Here is an 18,360-nt window from a genome sequence, read left to right as displayed (position 1 = left end):
ACACAAGTGAGGGTTATAATCACGACTCAAACGCGAGGAAAGGGGTGACAAGCGACACCTGCTGGCCAAGCAGGGACTGATCCTGACAGGAAGGCAAGTAGATAAATATTATGTTCTTTTATTTGTTGGTGTTTTGTGCTTTTTATTCAGAGTGATTATAACACATTCAAATAAGTAAGTTTTCTTGCCTAGGATGTGCATGATAAGAGGTAAGATAAACGAAAGAGAGATGCCCTGTGCAAACAGGCCTACGCATGACTTTTATCGGCAACTGCTGATCTCAACCGGGTGACAGGCAGCGATATGCACATCTGAAACGTGCCAGCTCACCAGCCAGAGGTGGCAGTCGGCCCTATCTTCTTCCTGCGTGTGAAGACAGACATGTACACAACTTCAAAGGCCAACATCAAAGACTGAGAAAAGAAGTGGGAAGGAAGAATAAATAAAAAAGAGCATTATCGCACAACTTTATGACCAGTCTGTACATATAAGCCTATACATCGACGCCTGTAGCTGTACGCATTGTCCCTTGGCATTATGACTTATTTAGTTGATCTTTTTTTATCCTTATTTCTGCAACAGAAACACAAAAAGAGGTGTGCAAATTAATCTTTTTTTTTTCTTCACTGAAGATCACGATTTTCTCATGATTTTTGAGAGACATATTTCTTTATTATCATTGTGTATTAGATATTTTCTTTATGAACATAGAGTTAACATATTGGTATTGCAGACCAATATTTTATCAGTATTCAAAGTTAGCAGCACAAAGACAAAATTGAAATAGTGGAGATGATTGTATTCCAATTAAAATCTGGCCCATAGACCCATCATCTTCACTGCTCTGTGTGTATGTGTGAGTGTTGGGGAGGGGGGGTACTTTGAGATAAAATCCTTCAGGCCCCCCTACATTTACACATATACACATTAATGTGGAATGGTACACACATCTTAAAGTCATAGAAGTCTTCTTTAAAGCACAACAGGACTTAATAGAGTGGCACGTCTTAATCTTCCATCTGCTTGACAAGTACAATAGCTAGACATTCTGGGACCCCTGACAAAATGTGACTGTGGACTAGCACATTCAGTCTTTTTTTAAAAAGACTCCCCCATGGTAGATATAAATTGCAGAGAATTTATAACATTTTAATTATAAATTATAATTTTCAGGGGCTGCTATAAAGTGCTAGGCCCCCTGAATTTGTCAGGGTACTCCTGCAACACCCCCCGGGTATGAACCACCATGTCACCCTATAAAGTAACAATTATATGGTAGAAGTCCTACATAATTGTGTGATTAGTGGCCTGGCTCAGGCAAAATAAGATTTTAACTGACTCTGTAAAAGAACTGACTTTCTGCTGGTGCCAAAGTAAGAGTTGGAGAAATGTGGTCAGTGTGATTTCCTGATATTTGCATTTTGAAAACAAACACCATCTGATCAGAAGGTATGGCTGCTTGTAATTTTTCAGGTCTTTTCCTGGCATTATGAGTGGGCAATACTTCAGTAAACCTATGATGGCTTGGATAGGGTTTTTGCTAAATGTTGAAAACATTAAACATGTTGAAAGCATTCAATGGGGGCGGTGCGGTGGCGCAGTGGTTAGCCCCGCTGCCTTGCAATGGGAGAGTGCTGGGTTTGGTACGCAGGTTGGGCGTAGGACCTAGTTCACATGCTCTCTCTGGGTTGCCTCTGGGGACTCCACATTCCTCCCACAGTCCAAAAGTGTGCATGGTAAATTAATTGGTGACTCTAAGTTGGCCCCATAATTGTGAGTTAGTGTACTCTGTGGTGTGTTGGTGACCGTCCCGGGTTGGTTCCTGCTGTTTGTCCCCCTGCAACCCCACTTGGGATTAAGTGGTTACAGGCACTGCAGTTCCAGTAGATGGTGACAGCCATGGATTTGAGAAACAATAATTAGCGATGGGTTTGTAAAGGATTTTAGTATCATTAAAAGAAGAGTGGCAGAAGAGAGCCAGAAGAGTGGCACAAGAGAGCCAGAAGAGTGGCAGAAGAGAGCCAGAAGAGTGGCAGAAGAGAGCCAGAAGAGAGCCAGAAGAGAGCCAGAAGAGTGGCAGAAGAGAGCCAGAAGAGTGGCAGCTGTTACAGCAGCAAAGGGGAGGCCAACTCCATATTGATGCATGAGAAAACATGTTTCCATGCTGCTGGTAACTAAGCTTCCCATATATGGTGTGTAATAAACCACAGCAAAAATCCTGACCTTCTGCAGAGGCCATCAGGCTTGATAATCAAAATTCCCCACTCTTGAAGAGTTCAATACTTGCACAAAAATTCAATTCATGTACTCCCACAGACTTGAAAAAAATACTTTTTTTTTGGGGTTCTTAATCTCTAACCAGCATGAGCTCTCTGTTCAGGAAGCCACACGCAAAAACGACCACAGGAAGCCGAAATGGGGCGAGGTGTGCAGTTTGTACAAACCAGAAGTGGTGTTCTCGCCGCTTAATACAAAGGAACAGATTCCAGTGAAAGTAACATTTTGCTGTTTGCTTTTTTTTGCGTCATCACTTAATGACTACAAATGCAATGTATATTTTAAGGCACAAATGTAGCTCTAAGATAATCCACATGGTTATGATACAGGCCTATATAAATATCTGTTACAATCATCTGCCCATCAGATTTTTAAACCAAGAGAATTGTCTATACACAACTTAAAACTTACAAATACACATACAAAATATCAGATCTAAACATGAGAGATTACAATGTTATTCCCACCCCATCTCAATGAGAAATATTTTAAAGTTTACTTTAATTTATTAAAATATTATTTTATAAAAAATAAGTAACGTATAAAATAAAAAATATTAACTTTGTAACACAACTTATTTTATGTCTTTTTAACAGCTACATTGACTTAGCAAAATAACAGACAAAAAAAGAAACCAAAAATGTTTTATGGTCACCACTAGATGGAGCAATGACTCCTCTTTAACAATTTAACACGCAACGAAAAACATTCGAACATGACAGTATCAGTACACTCCAGCATTACCCTATATTTATAAAACATACATATCTTTCGCAACATAAATCATTTAGTGACTACTGTCAAATACTGATTACAAACAAAGCTGATTTCAGACTTCAGATTGACTTTCCAAAAAGAAACTGATAATTCAGGCAAGTTTTGATAAACGGTTATCAAACACACACACATAAAAAAAAAAATCCACTTCAGAGAGACAGGTATACAGTCAACAATATAGTAAAATGGACTTTGCATTATGCAGAGCACCCATCCATATATTCAAAATGTATTATAGTATATAATACTCCAGTTTTCCCATAAGAAGTAATCTTGTTAATGTGTCCAGACTGGTCATTCTGCTCTTTTTTAGGACTGGCATGTATGACATTTGCCGTGACTGCATGTCTATGGTGAAGCAGCTGACTGGCATGACTCCACCAGACCATGACCTTCTCCACAGGAATCCGGAAACTGGGACAAAGATGAGGAAGTGAGAGACTTTCCACCCGTGATGCTACTCTGAGGTCCCAGCAAGGCTTTTCCTGAGGAGTGCAGACTGGAGGAATGGGGCTGGGCATGTCCCAGCAGGTGGGACTTGAGGACGCTGCTTGGACCACCTTTCTGTAGGCCCAAACCTTTGTGAAGGGTTAAGAAAGGAGGCTGATGGGAAAGAAGTCATGACAGAATCAGAAGAGGAACAGAGCAGTAAAACTGAGGAAGTCAGATGTTCAATCTCAAGTCCAGCAAAACCTGCTCAATCTGTCCACTTTGTCTTCTGTTTGCATTAAATGCATCAACCAATATTCACTAGGCAAATGTTTTAATGATACTAAATACATGAAACTCACCATCCCATCGCTGCTTGTGCCTGCTGTAACCAAAGAAAAACACAAAATTACATGAAAGAATACTCTGCAAGATATATGAAAAAAGAGCAAGAGAAGCACCAATCAAAGACAGACATCATGCCATGTGACCTAGCATCATGGAACTGCTGCTGCAGGCGAGAGCTGAAGACCAAGGGTCTCCCTGTGTCTGAACATTACCTCTCTTCTTGCTGAGCGTCCAGGCGATGAAGATCAACACTGCAACTATGGCAGGTACTGTAACTGCTCCTACTACGGAAACAGGAACTGTCAAAGGAAAGGAAAAAGGAAAAGGGACAGCTATACTTCACAAATTAGGGGAATGCCATTGTGCTGAAGCAAGGTTTTATAAATATGGGAAAAACACACACACACACACACCACACACACACACACACACACACACACACACACACAAATTTGTAATTATATCTTTGTGGGGACTCTCCATTCATTTCTATGGGGAAAACTCTAATCCCAACATGACGACCTTAACCCCTACCCAGCCCTAACCATAAGTAAACAAACAAAATATGAAAGTTTTTACTTTTTTATTGCAGCCACAGATTTTTGCGAGGACCTGAAAAATGGTCCCCACAAAGTCAAAATAACAAGTAAAATAACATTTGATCTCCACAATGTAATGTAAACCTAATTCACACACACACACACACACACACACACACACAGGCCACTTAATTAGGTACACCTTACTAGTACCAGGTTGGACTTTTGCCTTCTGAACTGCCATAATTCTTTGTGGCATAGATTCAAGAAAGTGCTTGAAACATTCCTCAGAGACTTTGGTCCATGGTGACGTGATACACTATATGGACGCCCAATGTGGGCCGACAGGCCGTGCTGTCTGATGCCTGACGACTCTGATGGCAGGTCTAATTACCTCCGCTGAAAGGGGAGGGGCAGCAACACGCTGGACAAGGGGACACCACAGGACATACATCTACACTATATGGCCAAAAGTACTGCGACACACCTCTTAATCATTAAAGTCAAGTGTTTCATTCAGACCCATTGTCACGGGTGTATAAAATCAAGCACCTTACCTTTCAGTCAAGTTTATAAATATTTCTGAAAGAATGGGTCGTTCTGAAGAGCTCAGTGAATTCAAGCATGGTACTGTCATAGGATGCCATCTTTGCAATAAGTCACTTTGTGAAATTTCTTCCCTGCTAGATATTCCTCAGTCACCTCTAAGTGGTATTATTGCAAAGTGGAAGTGTTTAGAAACAACAGAAACCCAGCGACAGAGTGGCAGACCACATAAAGTGAGTGGGGTTGCCGAGTGCTGAGGCACATAGCACATAAAAGTTGCCAACGCTCTGTTGACTCAATAACTGCAGGGTTCCAAACTTCCTCAGCCATTAACCCCAGCACAAAAACTGTATACTGGGACATTCATGGAATAGGCTTCCATGGTCGAGCAGCTGCATGCAAGCTTCACATCTTCAAGCGCAATGACAAGAGTTGGATGGAGTAGTGTAAAGCACACTGCCACTGGACTCTGGAACAGTGGAAATGAGTTCTGTAGAGTGATGAATCACACTTTTCTGTATGGCAGTCTGATGGACGAGTCTGGGTTTGGCAGATGCCAGGAGAATGTTACCTGCCTGACTGCATTGTGCCAGTAGAGTTTGGTGGAGGAGGGATAATGGTATGGGGTTATTTTTCAAGGGCTGGGTTTGGGCCCTTAGTTCCAGTGAAGGGAACTCTTAATGCTTCAGCATACCAAGACATTTTGGACAATTCTCTGCTTCCAACTTTGTGGGAACAGTTTGGGGAAGGCCCGTTTCTGTTCCAGCATGACTGTGCCCCAGTGGACGAAACAAGGTCCATAAAGACATGGTTGGGTGAGTTTGGTGTGGAACTTGACTGGCCTGCACAGAGCCCTAATCTTAACCACATAAAATACCTCTAGGATAAACTAGAATGGAGATTGCAAGCCAGGCCTTCATGTCCAACATCAGTGCCTGACCTTCACAAATGTTCTTCTGGATGAATGGGCAAAGATTCCCACAGACACACTCCAAAATCTTGCGGAAAGCCTTCCCAGAAGAGTGGCAGCTGTTACAGCAGCAAAGGGGGGGGGGCAACTCCATATTGATGCATATGGATTTAGAATGGGATGCCATAAAAGTTCCTGTGGGTGTAATGGCTTGGTGTCCCAATACTTTTGTCCATATACTGTAGTGTAGCATCATGCAGTTGCTGCAGATTTATCCTTCATGATGTAAATCTCCTGTTCCACTACATCCCATCGAGGCATACTGCCCACTACTGAAATCTGATGACTGTGGAGACCATTTGAGTACAATGAACTCATTGTCATGTTCAAGAAACAAGTCTGACATGACATGAGCTTTAGAAGCTGGGTAACGTGGTCATGAAGGGATGGACATGGTGAGCAATGATTATCAGGTAGGCTATAGCATTTAAACGATACTCAACTGGTACTAAGTGGCCCAAGATGTGCCAGAAAAATACCCCCCCACACCATTACACCACCACCATAAGCCTGAATTGCTGATACAATGGATCCATGCTTTCATGCCGTTTCTGCCAAATTCTGACCCTACCATCTGAATGCTGCAGCAGAAATCAAGACTCATCTGACTATGCAACGTTTTTCCATCCTTCCATTGTCCAGTGATGGTGAGCCCATGTTCACTGTAGCCTCAGTTTCCAGTTCTTAGCTGACAGGACTGGCACCCAGTGTGGGCTTCTGCTGCTGGAGCCCATCTGCTTCAAGGTTCAACGTGTTGTGTCTTCAGAGATGCTCTTCTGCATTTGACTTACTGTTGCTTTTCTTTCAGCTTGAACCAGTCTGCCCATTCTTCTTTGACCATTGTTTGGCCATAAATAAGGCATTTTTGTTCAGAGAACAGCCGGACTGTGACATCACTGGATGCTTTTTCTTTTTCAGCCTATTCCCAGTGAACCCTAGACATGGGTGTGTGTGAATCCCAGTACATCAGCGGTTTCTGAAATACTTCTTCCAGCTCATCTGGCACCAATAACTATGCCTTGTTCAAAGTCACTTATATCAACTTTCTTCACCATTCTGGTATTGGATCTGAACATTAACTGAAGCTCCCCACCTATATCTGCATGATTTTATACACTGTGCTGCTGACATATGATTGGCTGATTAGATATTTGCTTCAATGAGCGGTTGAAGTGAACCTAATAAGTGTACCTAATGAAGTGGCCAATGAGTATATATATACACAGCATGACATTTGTATATGTACAGTGAGGAACATAAGTATTTGAACACCCTGCGATTTTCCAAGTTCTCCCACTTAGAAATCATGGAGGGGTCTGAAATCCACATTGTAGGTGCATTCCCACTGTGAGAGACAGTACTTAAAAAAAAAAATTCAGGAAATCACATTGTATGTTTTTTAAAGAATTTATTTGTATTGCACTGCTGCACATAAGTATTTGAACACCTGAGAAAATCAGTGATAATATTTGGTACAGAAGCCTTTGTTTGCAATTACAGAGGTCAAACGTTTCCTGTAGTTCTTGACCAGATTTGCACACACTGCAATAGGGATTTTGGCCCACTCCTCCACACAGATCTCCTCTAGATCTGTCAGGTTTCGGGGCTGTCACTGAGCAACATGGAGTTTCAGCTCCCTCCAAAGATTTTCTATTGGATTTAGGTCTGGAGACTGACTAGGCCACTCCAGAACCTTGATATGCTTCTTACGGAGCCACTCCTTGGTTATCCTGGCTGTGTGCTTCAGGTCATTGTCATGTTGGAAGACCCAGCCACGACCCATCTTCAATGCTCTGACTGACGGAAGGAGGTTGTTGCTCAAAATCTCACAATACATGGCCCCATTCATCCTCTCCTTAATACAGTGCAGTCGTCCTGTCCCCTTCGCAGAAAAGCACCCCCAAAGCATGATGTTTCCACCCCCATGCTTCACAGTAGGGATGGTGTTCTTGGGATGGGGGTTCTTGGGGGTTCTCCTCCTTCTTTTTCCTCCAAAAACAGCGAGTGAAGTTTAGACCAAAGAGTTCTATTTTGGTCTCATCTGACCACGTGACTTTCTCCCATGCCTCCTCTGGATCATCCAGATGGTCATTGGCAAACTTCAGACGGGCCTGGACATGTGATGACTTGAACAGGGGAACCTTCCGTGCAATGCATGATTTGAAACTATGACGGCGTACTGTTCTACCGACAGTGACCTTTGAAATTGTGATCCCAGCTCTCTTCATGTCATTGACCACCCCGTGTAGTTCTGGGCTGATTCCTCACCTTTCTTATCATCAGTGATAACCCACGAGGTGAGATCTTGCATGGAGCCCCAGTCCCAGTCGTCTTTAGCCTCTTCCATTTTCTAACAATTGCTCCAACAGTTGATCTATTTACACCAAGCTGCTTGGCAATTGCCCCGTAGCCCTTTCCAGCCTTGTGAGGTCAACAATTTTGTCTCTGGTGTCTTTTGACAGCTCTTTGGTCTTGCCCATGGTAGTAGTTGGAGTCTGACTGACTGTGGGGTGGACAGGTGTCTTTAAAAAGCTCAGACAGGTGCTACTATTTAGATTAATAAGTGGAGTAGAGGTGGACTTTTTAAAGGCAGAGTAACAGGTCTTTGAGAGCCAGAATTCTTGCTGATTGCCAGGTGTTCAAATACTTATGTGCAGCAGTGCAATACAAATAATTTTTTTAAAAATCATACAATGTGATTTCCTGAATTTTTTTTAAATGCTGTCTCTTACAGTGGGAATGCAGCTACAATGTGGATTTCAGACCCCTACATGATTTCTAAGTGGGAGAACTTGCAAAATCGCAGGGTGTTCAAATACTTATGTTCCTCACTGTATATGTCAACAATGGGATTATTCATTAATATTTCTTTATTGCTTATTTATTGCGATCCTGAATATCCTTGTTGGCATTAGGCAAAATCAAGCACACAAGTAAGAAATTAATTGTACTATGTACATATGACAATAAAACTTTGACAATGGATAATTATTTTTACAATTCCTTACCTATAACCCATGGGATGCTCTGGGAGTTTGTGATGTGCGACCCGGATACTGTTTCACTGGCATTAGTGAGACTTGATCCGGCGTAGTGGGTAACAGATGATGTGAGTGTGACGGCAGTGGAGGTATAAGCGGTGCTGGGGTCATGTGCCGGGGGGGGGCTCACACTGGGTCCGCATTTGGTGTCCGACTCGTCATTGCCGAGCTGCAGAACATCCCTCCCCTGAGAGCTGCAGCTAAGGGGGAAGGGTTAAGGTGAAAGAGGCATGTTAGAACTACCGGTCCAGGCGAGTATGACGGAGCCAGACGGCGTAGCGATTACAGCATTATGCTTATAAGATGACTGGTTGCAGATTCCGAACCTGGGAGCACCATTGATTTCGGAGCCCTGGGGGAGGTGGCAGAACTTACAGAGAGGAAATGCAATCACTAATCAAAAAGGCCTCCTTAGTATGCGAAGAAAAGATCACATATAGGCAGGTCGATTTCCCAGATGATGATGCATATTGAAATTCAGCTGTGGATGTTTGTCAGCATTATACTTCAGACTAAATCAGGCTCGCCTTGGTTCTCCGGGGCTGTGTTTCCTGTACATTTTGGTGTTGCCAGATGTAGCCCAAATAATGACATCACTAAGACAGCCACTGTCAGACCACCCCTGCCATAAAGTTTATAGAAGCCGGTGACAGCACTCACTCTGTATGCAGCTGACATCTTTGAGTGTAGGATGTTGTGTCGGAGAACGTTCCCATAGGACAGCTCATACACCGGACATCTGAGTCAGAGGTTCCTGTCGCACAAAGTCTGAGATAAGCATCACCGGCACGCTCCCAGTGACACCAGCCAAAAATATGCTCTGTACTTTCCAGTTACCTCCACCACACCCAGACATTCAAATGCTACATCTGACAGACACTTCTGCATGCAAAGATACTTTCAGCTGTCAAATGACTCATTCTCACCACAAACATACGTGTCGGTCTGGGTGCACATTTTCTGACGTGAATCTGGTCAGTGAGTAATTTGCTCAAACCCTGTCTGGCTGACAACGGCGTCTTAGTCATTGGCCATCCAAATTACCTGCCAGAGAGATCCCATGTCCTGGTGCACAGAGTGTGTACTGCCTGCACTCTTTGCACTGGTGATCGTGGCCTCTGAATGTGCAGAACATGCCTTCCTTGCACATGCACACGGCTGGGGAGGACGCAGTGCACTCTTGGGCGTACTGCAGGCCTCGATCTGCATGGGCACATATCGCATAGTGAGTCAAAGCACTCTGATGCAGTGTTTCCCAATCCAGTCCTTAGGGACCCACAGGCAGTCCACGTTTTTGCAAAAATGTGAACTGTCCGGCAGGGAGCTAGGAGGGAGCAAAAATGTCAACTGTCTGGCAGGAACCTAGGAGGGAGCAAAAATGTGGACCATCTGTGAGTCTCCAAGGTCCAGGTTAGGAAACACTGCTCTAAGGGGTCAACAATTTCTCACCACCTCAGTATCACCTCAGAACACCCACCTTCTCGGCACTGTGGACACCTGAAGCAGTTAGGGTAGTAATTCATCTTCTCACTGTAGAAGCCCGGCTGGCAGGCTTCGCAGACTGTGTCCGACTCATGGCTACACCTCATCTTTAGGCGCGTCCCTGTAATAATGGCAACACAGAGTTCTACACAGCTGATGGTGAAGACCCTTTGATGCATTCGATTCCACAGCAAGTTCTGAAATCAGACAGGTCCAATAAAGTTTTGGCCCATGTTTTTTTTTAGAAGTTGGCCTCATAGTGCAGTTTAGAATGCAAGGGAGAGCCTGAGGAACCCAAACGCGATTGTGCCGACGCATTCAGAAATTCACAGAAGAGGCAGCGGTCACACTGTGGTTCACGGTTAAAAGCTTCCTGTGAACAGCTCAGAGTGCAAAGGTGACAAGCGACAGTGACGTTCACCGGATGCATGTTACCGACTGTGACATCAATGGCAGCACGGTGCATCGCTCACTTCCCGTCAGGGTACAGCCACTTTGCAGAAAGCTCAGTCGTTGTGGTGCAGAAGGGGCCCGGGCCTCAGCGAGACACGAGGAACCCAAACGCAAGCACAGCGATGCCACCACACCTGCCATTTCATTCTATTGAGGAAAGCTGCTTTCTCATCATGAACGTGGCTTTTCTGTGGTACAGATTTTGTTCCTTTGAAAATGTGCACCGAGCGCGGCAGACTTCAAATTTTACTGGGGCCCTGAAGTTTTCCAGAACCGCTTATCCAGTACAGGATAATGGTTAGACTGGAGCCTCTCTCAGAAGTAGAGGATGTGAGGCTGGGGACTCACTGGATGAGATGCCAGCCCATCATAGGATACACACTCACAACAGTTACACACTGAGGACAATTTAGAGGTGCTACTTCATTGAACCACATGATTTGGGCTCAGAAGGAAGCTGGGGCATCCAGAGGAAATCTACAGGAACGCAAGAAGAACATGCGCATGCATAGAACGCAGACTCTAACCCTCATGATCACACAACCCACTGAGCCACCGCTGAGCAGCGGCGATGCGTGAGGCGGCTTTGACGTCATCTGAATCCGCACGCACACATCAATCATCCACCCACCGGCAGAGGTGGATCGTTCAGGTCCAGAAAGTACAAATCCAGACCAACGTTTTGTTTCAAGCAAACAATTGAGTATGTTGTGACTGACTCTTTATACTCAACTGGTTAGCTGAAAGAAATTGTTGATCTGAATTTGTAGTTTCGGGATGTGAACTTTCCTCCTCCTGCCCACTACCCACCCAAATGAATTAGTTTCTCCGATTTAGAGACTGGAACCCGGTCGCACATGACCAATATTTCTCAGTATGATATATGTAAGCACGATGATCTGGTAAGATATGACACTAAATTAGGCTGGTTATGAATAAATATATAAAGATTTAAATGTTTAAATAAACATTAAATATCTTAAGTAAAAGTTTTTCTTTTTTGGTAAAATAAAAATAGCAACAGGTATTTTCACTCCAGCCTGAACAAAGGCAGACATCCTAATCCCTTCAAACTAAAATTCTGAATGTCACTGCAACTTCCCGAACACTAACAGTTTAAAAGCTAATAATGTTTGCCTACTGCCCAAAATAAATAAGTAATAAAACATAACACATTCAGCAGCCCTAACAGAAGCCGGTATACTGAGGCTAATTATTATTATATTATAATAATAATTATAATATTATTATAATTCAAAATAAAATTCTGCATGTCACTGTAACTTCCCAAATATAAACAATTAAGAACACTGATACTATGACATACCCATAACCTGACTTGTCATGGTAACTATTTCACAAAATCACTCGCACATACAGTACTGTGCAAAAGTCTTAGGCAGGCAAAGAAAATGATGTTTGAATTATCCTCGTGTTGCTGTAAAACTATGATATTATTCCTGTCAAAGTGTGTCAGCTTAGCCATTTCAGAACATCTGCTAAAATCACCCCAGTATTTGCAGTGACCGTCCAGTGCAGCCATGTATTTTTTGACTTGGCCACTAGCACACCTCATACAGCTAGTCAATCTGTCACTGACTTTTCAAACCAATTTATTTAATTATTTAATTGAGCTGTTGGAGAAATTTAACAAAGTCATGGAACGGTTGAGGTGCCTCTGAGGAGAGGTTTGGGAACTGAAGCGGTGTTCATCTAGCCATCCAACTAGATATCAGTAACTTTTTAGAAAACAGAAGAAATTATTACTAGTTTTTATTGTGTTACTCTTAATTTGCACATGTTCTAATGTTAAATTGTGTGTTTTGTTCTAAGCCAAAGTACACTTGCAACCCAGATAAACAGCTTTAAACATTTCTTTGGACTGCCTAAGACTTTTGCACAGTACTGTATAACTCTGCACTTCCTTTTTTTAAATTCTCCTTATTTGATTTTCCACTCAGATCTTTGTTGCCTCTATTGTTGCCTAAGACAGATAGACCGTGGCACAGTGGTTAGCACAGTGGTTAGCACAGTGGCTAGCACTGCTGCCTCACAGCAAGAAAGTCCTGGGTTCAGTCCTCGATCCTTTCTGTGTGGCGTTTGCACGCTTTCCCAGTGTTTGTGTGGGTTTATGCTGGGGGCACTGGTTTTCTCCCATGGTCCAAAAGCATGCTGGTTGGTGTGTGTGTTGGCCCACAGTTGGTTCCCACCTGTGCCCCTTGTTTCCAGAATAGGCTCCAGTGACCCCAGTTGGGATTAAGCACTCACAGTAATGGATGGATATTATCACAGAAACAGTCATTTTAGATCAGAAGTCACAACTCTACCTAAATATAGGCGTTTCTATTTTTTTGATGCAAACATAATTTGCGAATGAGATAGATCATAACGTCAGTCCCCCACAAAAAAAACTGCACTTGAATGGCTAACATTTCACCTGCTGATTGGAAGATAGAAGTTGGTGATGTGATACATTTCATTTCCATGTTTTTTTTCTTACTGTGACGTAAACATAGGTATATGGCTGAACTGAAACCCAAATCATAAATCCTTCTGTAATCTTGCCATGTGTACAGCCTAAGCTTACTTCCCTGGTAAAAATCGCCAGTGAGACACTGTCAGATATCAAGACAGGTTACTTATCTGATATCACTGATTACCGATCACACCGGTCTGATACGAGTATCATTGATTACATCATCACGTTGCCAGCCCTATACATACAGTATAATATTCAACCAGACCATTCATGTGCAAAGATCATTCTACTACTGACTGGTCAGCAAAACTTACCCCAGGGGTGACCAAAGTCTAGAGCCAATTTTTAGTCCCAGTCCAGCCATGTTCACCGCTGTGGTGTATAAATGCAGCCCTAGTATCAGTACTAAAATTTTCCTTACAGTGGCTAAAATTAAGGCATTAGTCTGACAAAACTGTTCCTAGGTTATGGATGCCTTCCGCATTGCTTGATCGTGGAATCATTCGGGATCATTGGCACAGCGTAATAAAGTTAACAGCAGTGTCCACATCATAACGTCGTATACCCATGGAAAATGCCGAAGTTTTATAGGCAAACTTATGAACATAAACTCTGGGGTGGATTCCAAGGAATGAGGTCCATTCATACCTGGTGCACACATTTCACAGCAGAGGTTCAAGTCCATGTCCAGGTATTGGTTGGCTTTGGTACAATTCTTGCTGGAATTTGATGACACAGGCAGGGCAGACACCTGCAAGGATAGGTGATCACACTGTTATTCAACCAAAGACTGGAAAGTGCCCCGAGCAGAGGTGGGTAGTTCTGGTCCAGAAAGTAAAAATCCAGACCAAGATTTTGTTTCAACCAACCAGATGAGTATAAAGAGACACAGTCACAGAGTACTCAACTGGTTGGTTGAAACAAAATCTTGGTCTGGGTTTTTACTTTCTGGACCTGAACTACCCACCCCTGGACACACCAGTAAGTCATGTGAGCCCCAGGCACTGGTTGTAAAAATCTGGAGTGGTGCAGACTTTATGCAGCTTATCTGTTAACACAAATGGATACTTTAAAGTCTGAAAACGACTGCCTTTTTTGTGCAGGTGCAAATATTTATTTTTAAATGTCAGCGATAACGGATGCAGGCATCAAGATCAGATCTGCCACGGATCTGTCACAGCTGATACTCTAGCCTGTAATATTCTTTTTGAATTTGTAAGCTATAAGAAAACAATGGACATACATCTATACTTTTCTTTTTAGTTTCACTTTCTGCACAACATTCACGAATGTTAGGGTCACAGTATGCAAATTATTTCTTTTACAGGTGAATTCTGTTTTGTTCTAAGTGCACTGTAATATACAATACATCGAAGTACTGTCCAAAAACGACAGCTGCTAAGTTAAATACACATCAGACTGCCAGTGACAACACGAAAAAAAAAATCACGTGACTGCAGTGCTACTACAAATAATTTAAGGAACTGAGCTTTTCTCCGGCGCGCGCTGGAAGAAATAGCTTGGTATTTCCTTTAAGCAATTCTAGCCTGATTATTGCGTTGCCTTTTATGGAAGCCAAAATAACAAAAAACAAAAACAAATTTCTGACTCCACGCTTAATAGTATACTTTGTAGCTCGTATACATGTTCGTAATGAATTTGACGAAGATTAACAGTACTAGAGACATTTCAGGAACGGATTAATTCTCCGTTGCCATGATTTTAATTAAAACCCATAATTTGTACGCATATTGCAGCAACGGTATTATTAAACGAATTAATTTTAGCCCCTGTTTAGAAATTTGTAGTGTAGCAGAATTTGATGGTGCAAACCATACTCCATGCAGTTACTTATCAAATAGAAATAGATCTCGTACTTCAACATGGACAAAGTGAAGGCGCCTTCAGTGTAACGAAACTGTATATGTAAGCATCGACGAACATTCGATTATTATTTAAAATTTCACACTAAGCTTTTGATTTCCAAGAAGCCACGCGCGGCGTCCCGAAGGCACGAGGAAGTTTTTGAACATTTGCTCGCGCTGCGAGTCCACGGCAGATTCTTTCCCAGTATGAGGGTAACTGCACGCAGTGCGACCTCCCTGGAGGGGAAAGCTTGACAACTCGGACCATAAAAACCTTTGAAACCTGCACTGACGATGCACTTAAAGTATGGACATAAGGGGAATGCAGCACACATGCAAATCTGAAACAAATACTGTAACATATAAAGAATGGTTTTGATGGAATACACATACTTTATGACGGTATCTATGACACATATGGTGGCCCAGTTCAAACAGGCAAGCTGACAGTATGATCTGCAGTTCACTTCAAGGGTATACCAAATAAGTTATCAGCTAACTTATATAACAAACCTTATAGTGGCACTTTTCCACGATAATTATGTCGCAATACCCACCCCCGAAATGTTATCGACTGGGCGACATGAAACAGGACGAACGCGTTTTTAGAACAAGCCATTTAGTCTGATACACGACAAAGGAATAAAAACTCGCCTAAATAAAACTACGAAGTTTGGCTTTCTTATAAAATCAAAGGTACAAACCTCATTTTCCACGTGGCGCGCCACAACCCCAAATAGCAGATAAAAGATTTTTCCAAACATGTTTAGAGTCTATGCATTTCAGTCATCGGCACATGTCACATATATAATAGGCCCGTGTATTGCATTCTTCTCCTTGGATATTGGCATGTCATCATTTCATCGTTTAAAGTGAAAATTGCGACAGTGGGCGGGCTGGCTGCTTGATTCACGCCCACACGATCGTATATAGTCTTGTGCAACAGCTGCATTTATACCAGGCGCGTTTCTTACGACACATCGCTTTCCATTAACATCAGTATCAGCCCGTGGTACAATAATATCTGTTGTTTTATATTCTAGAAATCAACAGATCATCATCTTTACGTCTTAATGTAGAACAAATTGACGGCAACATATCTGTGTAGATTATTGTAATCTACGCAGGAACTCATTTCTTATCTGGACCCTGGAACGCAGTCACGGCGTTCCGACTGTGTGCATTTATTTAATATTTTTCAACTTTTGGGAAAAGTAAAAATTAGGTTGTGAATTTTAATTAATGTAATAGACTGGGATACGTGTGAATTTAAGAAATGTTTAGCCGTTTCATGGAGAAGTGACGACACTCTTACGTCTGAAGCGCGTGTCCACCTCAGATATAGCCCTGCTAACCGGCACTTACCACATTTCTAAGTAGTGTTGGTCACAGACAGCAGTTAACCACCTAATATTGCTAATTTATTATTATGTGCGGAACTGACATCCCCAAATTACACTCTTCTCCCAGGTATGACTCCCTCTAGAGCAGGGGTGCCCAAACATTTTCCCTTAGTGGGCCAAAATGAAAATCTATCGGAGGACCGCGGGCCAAATGTAATATTTTACACAAAATACAAACACTAATAGTAAAGTAAAGTAGGCTACTTTTATTTATCAAACAGTTATCTAACCTTCCTTTCTGTGTAAATAACATTAAACAAAATATGACAAATAAGTCATATATAGGCATTTAGAGCACGTCTAAACTTTTGTAATCACATGTAGTGCAAAATGTCAAAGAGTGCATGTCCAACAGCAACACAACAACAGTAGCAACAATATAAGCAAAGACTCATGGGACTTTTTGTAAATTGTTAAAATATGACTATTTATGAAGTGTGGAAATGTACATATGTGCACAGATATACTCTACATTACCCTTATAGTTGCTTGTATTTCAATTTTAGTCTTAGATATTTCAAATGTAATCAAAGCACCATGAGTGAGGACTGTATAATATACAGTCGAACCCACTTATCTCGACCACAGCTAACTTTCCAACCCTATTAAGTCGACGATTTTGTAGTGGAACCGCCAAATTCCCTTATTGCAATAGCATTTCTCATCGTTTATGTCGATTCTTTTATGTCGCCGAACCCTAATATCTCGAGCACGAAAGAGGGCCAAAATCGCCACTTAACATCGGTTATCTCGATCCCCGTAACTAATCGCCGGCTTTTTAAAATGTATCACAAGTGCTAAACAGCGCGTATTCAAATCGCATTCGCATGGTAATTCGCTGAACAACGCAGGTGAAACGCGATCTAGGTAAATCCCCATCAAAATCAAAGCCAAGCATATCTGCATGCGGCAATGACAACGAAGATGAAGAAGATGCGGACGAAGATTTGGAACCAATTCCCTCTGCCGGTGAGGTGATAGAAATGCTACAAAAAATTTGACAGTATGGTTCTTTTGTAGGGGATGGACTGTTTTAGACAGCATAAATAATATCGAAGCATTTGTTTTCAAGCAGACTGTTAAAGGCAAAAAGCAAATAAGCATTTTAGACTTTGTAAAGAAACCATATTAACTGCGTGTACGATACATTTCAGAGCTGTCAGAGCGAAATGACTTGTGAATGTAATTTTGACACTGCAGATTTGCTTTTTGTAACAACGAATTACACCCCGCAGGTTTTTTTGTGATTTTGTGAGCGATCTTTGTGTTTGCAGTGTTGGATAATATAATTAAAGGTTTGTATCGAGAATCGACGGTGGTTTTTATTGTATACTGGTAAATCTCCGCTTTTAGTTGGTGCACATATACCTTTTGTTGTTAGCCGACATGTATGTGCATTTTTATAGCATGCCGATCGCGTCATCAAACAAATCACGGCAACGCCAAAAACCCGTGCACGTACATTCTAATTTATTAACGCACATAAATACATTTCAAGCATATCTTAATACAGTATATTGCCGCCATATTGGTTTTCGGTTATCTCGATCATCGGTTATCTCGACGCTTTTTGGCAACCCCCTAGTCCGGCGACATAACCGGGTTCGACTGTATATTAGTTAGGCCAACGTACACTAAAAAGTAAACGCACTGATAGCTACATTGGGATTCTTGCTTTAAGAATTTTTGAAACAAATTTTAGTACAGTATGATTTAAAATTTTAGATATTCATTGGCGGGCCAATCTAAAT

General features: G+C 42.1%; 2 protein-coding genes across 3 annotated transcripts in view; both read right to left on the bottom strand.

The window, feature by feature from the left end:
* Nucleotides 1-18,360, bottom strand: part of LOC111859078 (epithelial membrane protein 3-like) — a 234,295-nt gene that overhangs the window by 133,344 nt on the left and 82,591 nt on the right. The gene's annotated exons all lie outside the window — the stretch shown is intronic.
* LOC111859073 (tumor necrosis factor receptor superfamily member 1B-like) lies at nucleotides 2,318-16,093 on the bottom strand. 2 transcript variants are annotated; one of them, XM_023841432.1, is made up of 9 exons: nucleotides 15,911-16,093; nucleotides 13,990-14,092; nucleotides 10,405-10,530; nucleotides 9,972-10,130; nucleotides 9,588-9,681; nucleotides 8,895-9,127; nucleotides 4,044-4,130; nucleotides 3,846-3,868; nucleotides 2,318-3,657 (listed from the first exon to the last, which is right to left on the bottom strand). In XM_023841432.1, exons 1-9 carry the CDS (start codon nucleotides 15,968-15,970, stop codon nucleotides 3,403-3,405), a joined length of 1,140 nt encoding a protein of 379 aa, XP_023697200.1. In that variant the 5' UTR covers nucleotides 15,971-16,093; the 3' UTR covers nucleotides 2,318-3,402. The 2 variants fall into 2 exon arrangements, with proteins under 2 accessions (XP_023697200.1, XP_023697201.1); XM_023841433.1 differs by having other exon boundaries at nucleotides 4,044-4,115.

Source organism: Paramormyrops kingsleyae, chromosome 6 (assembly GCF_048594095.1).
Source record: "Paramormyrops kingsleyae isolate MSU_618 chromosome 6, PKINGS_0.4, whole genome shotgun sequence".
Lineage (NCBI taxonomy): Eukaryota > Metazoa > Chordata > Actinopteri > Osteoglossiformes > Mormyridae > Paramormyrops > Paramormyrops kingsleyae.
This window is presented reverse-complemented; position numbering and strand designations above follow the sequence as displayed.

Coding starts and splice junctions, on each gene's coding strand:
- LOC111859073 (XM_023841432.1), bottom strand. CDS start 15,970: ATGTTTGGAAAAATCTTTTATCTGCTATTTGGGGTTGTGGCGCGCCAC. Junction 10,531..13,989: donor CTGTGAAATGTGTGCACCAG/GTATGAATGGAC, acceptor CCATTATTACAG/GGACGCGCCTAAAGATGAGG. Junction 9,682..9,971: donor ACATGGGATCTCTCTGGCAG/GTAATTTGGATG, acceptor TTTGTGCGACAG/GAACCTCTGACTCAGATGTC.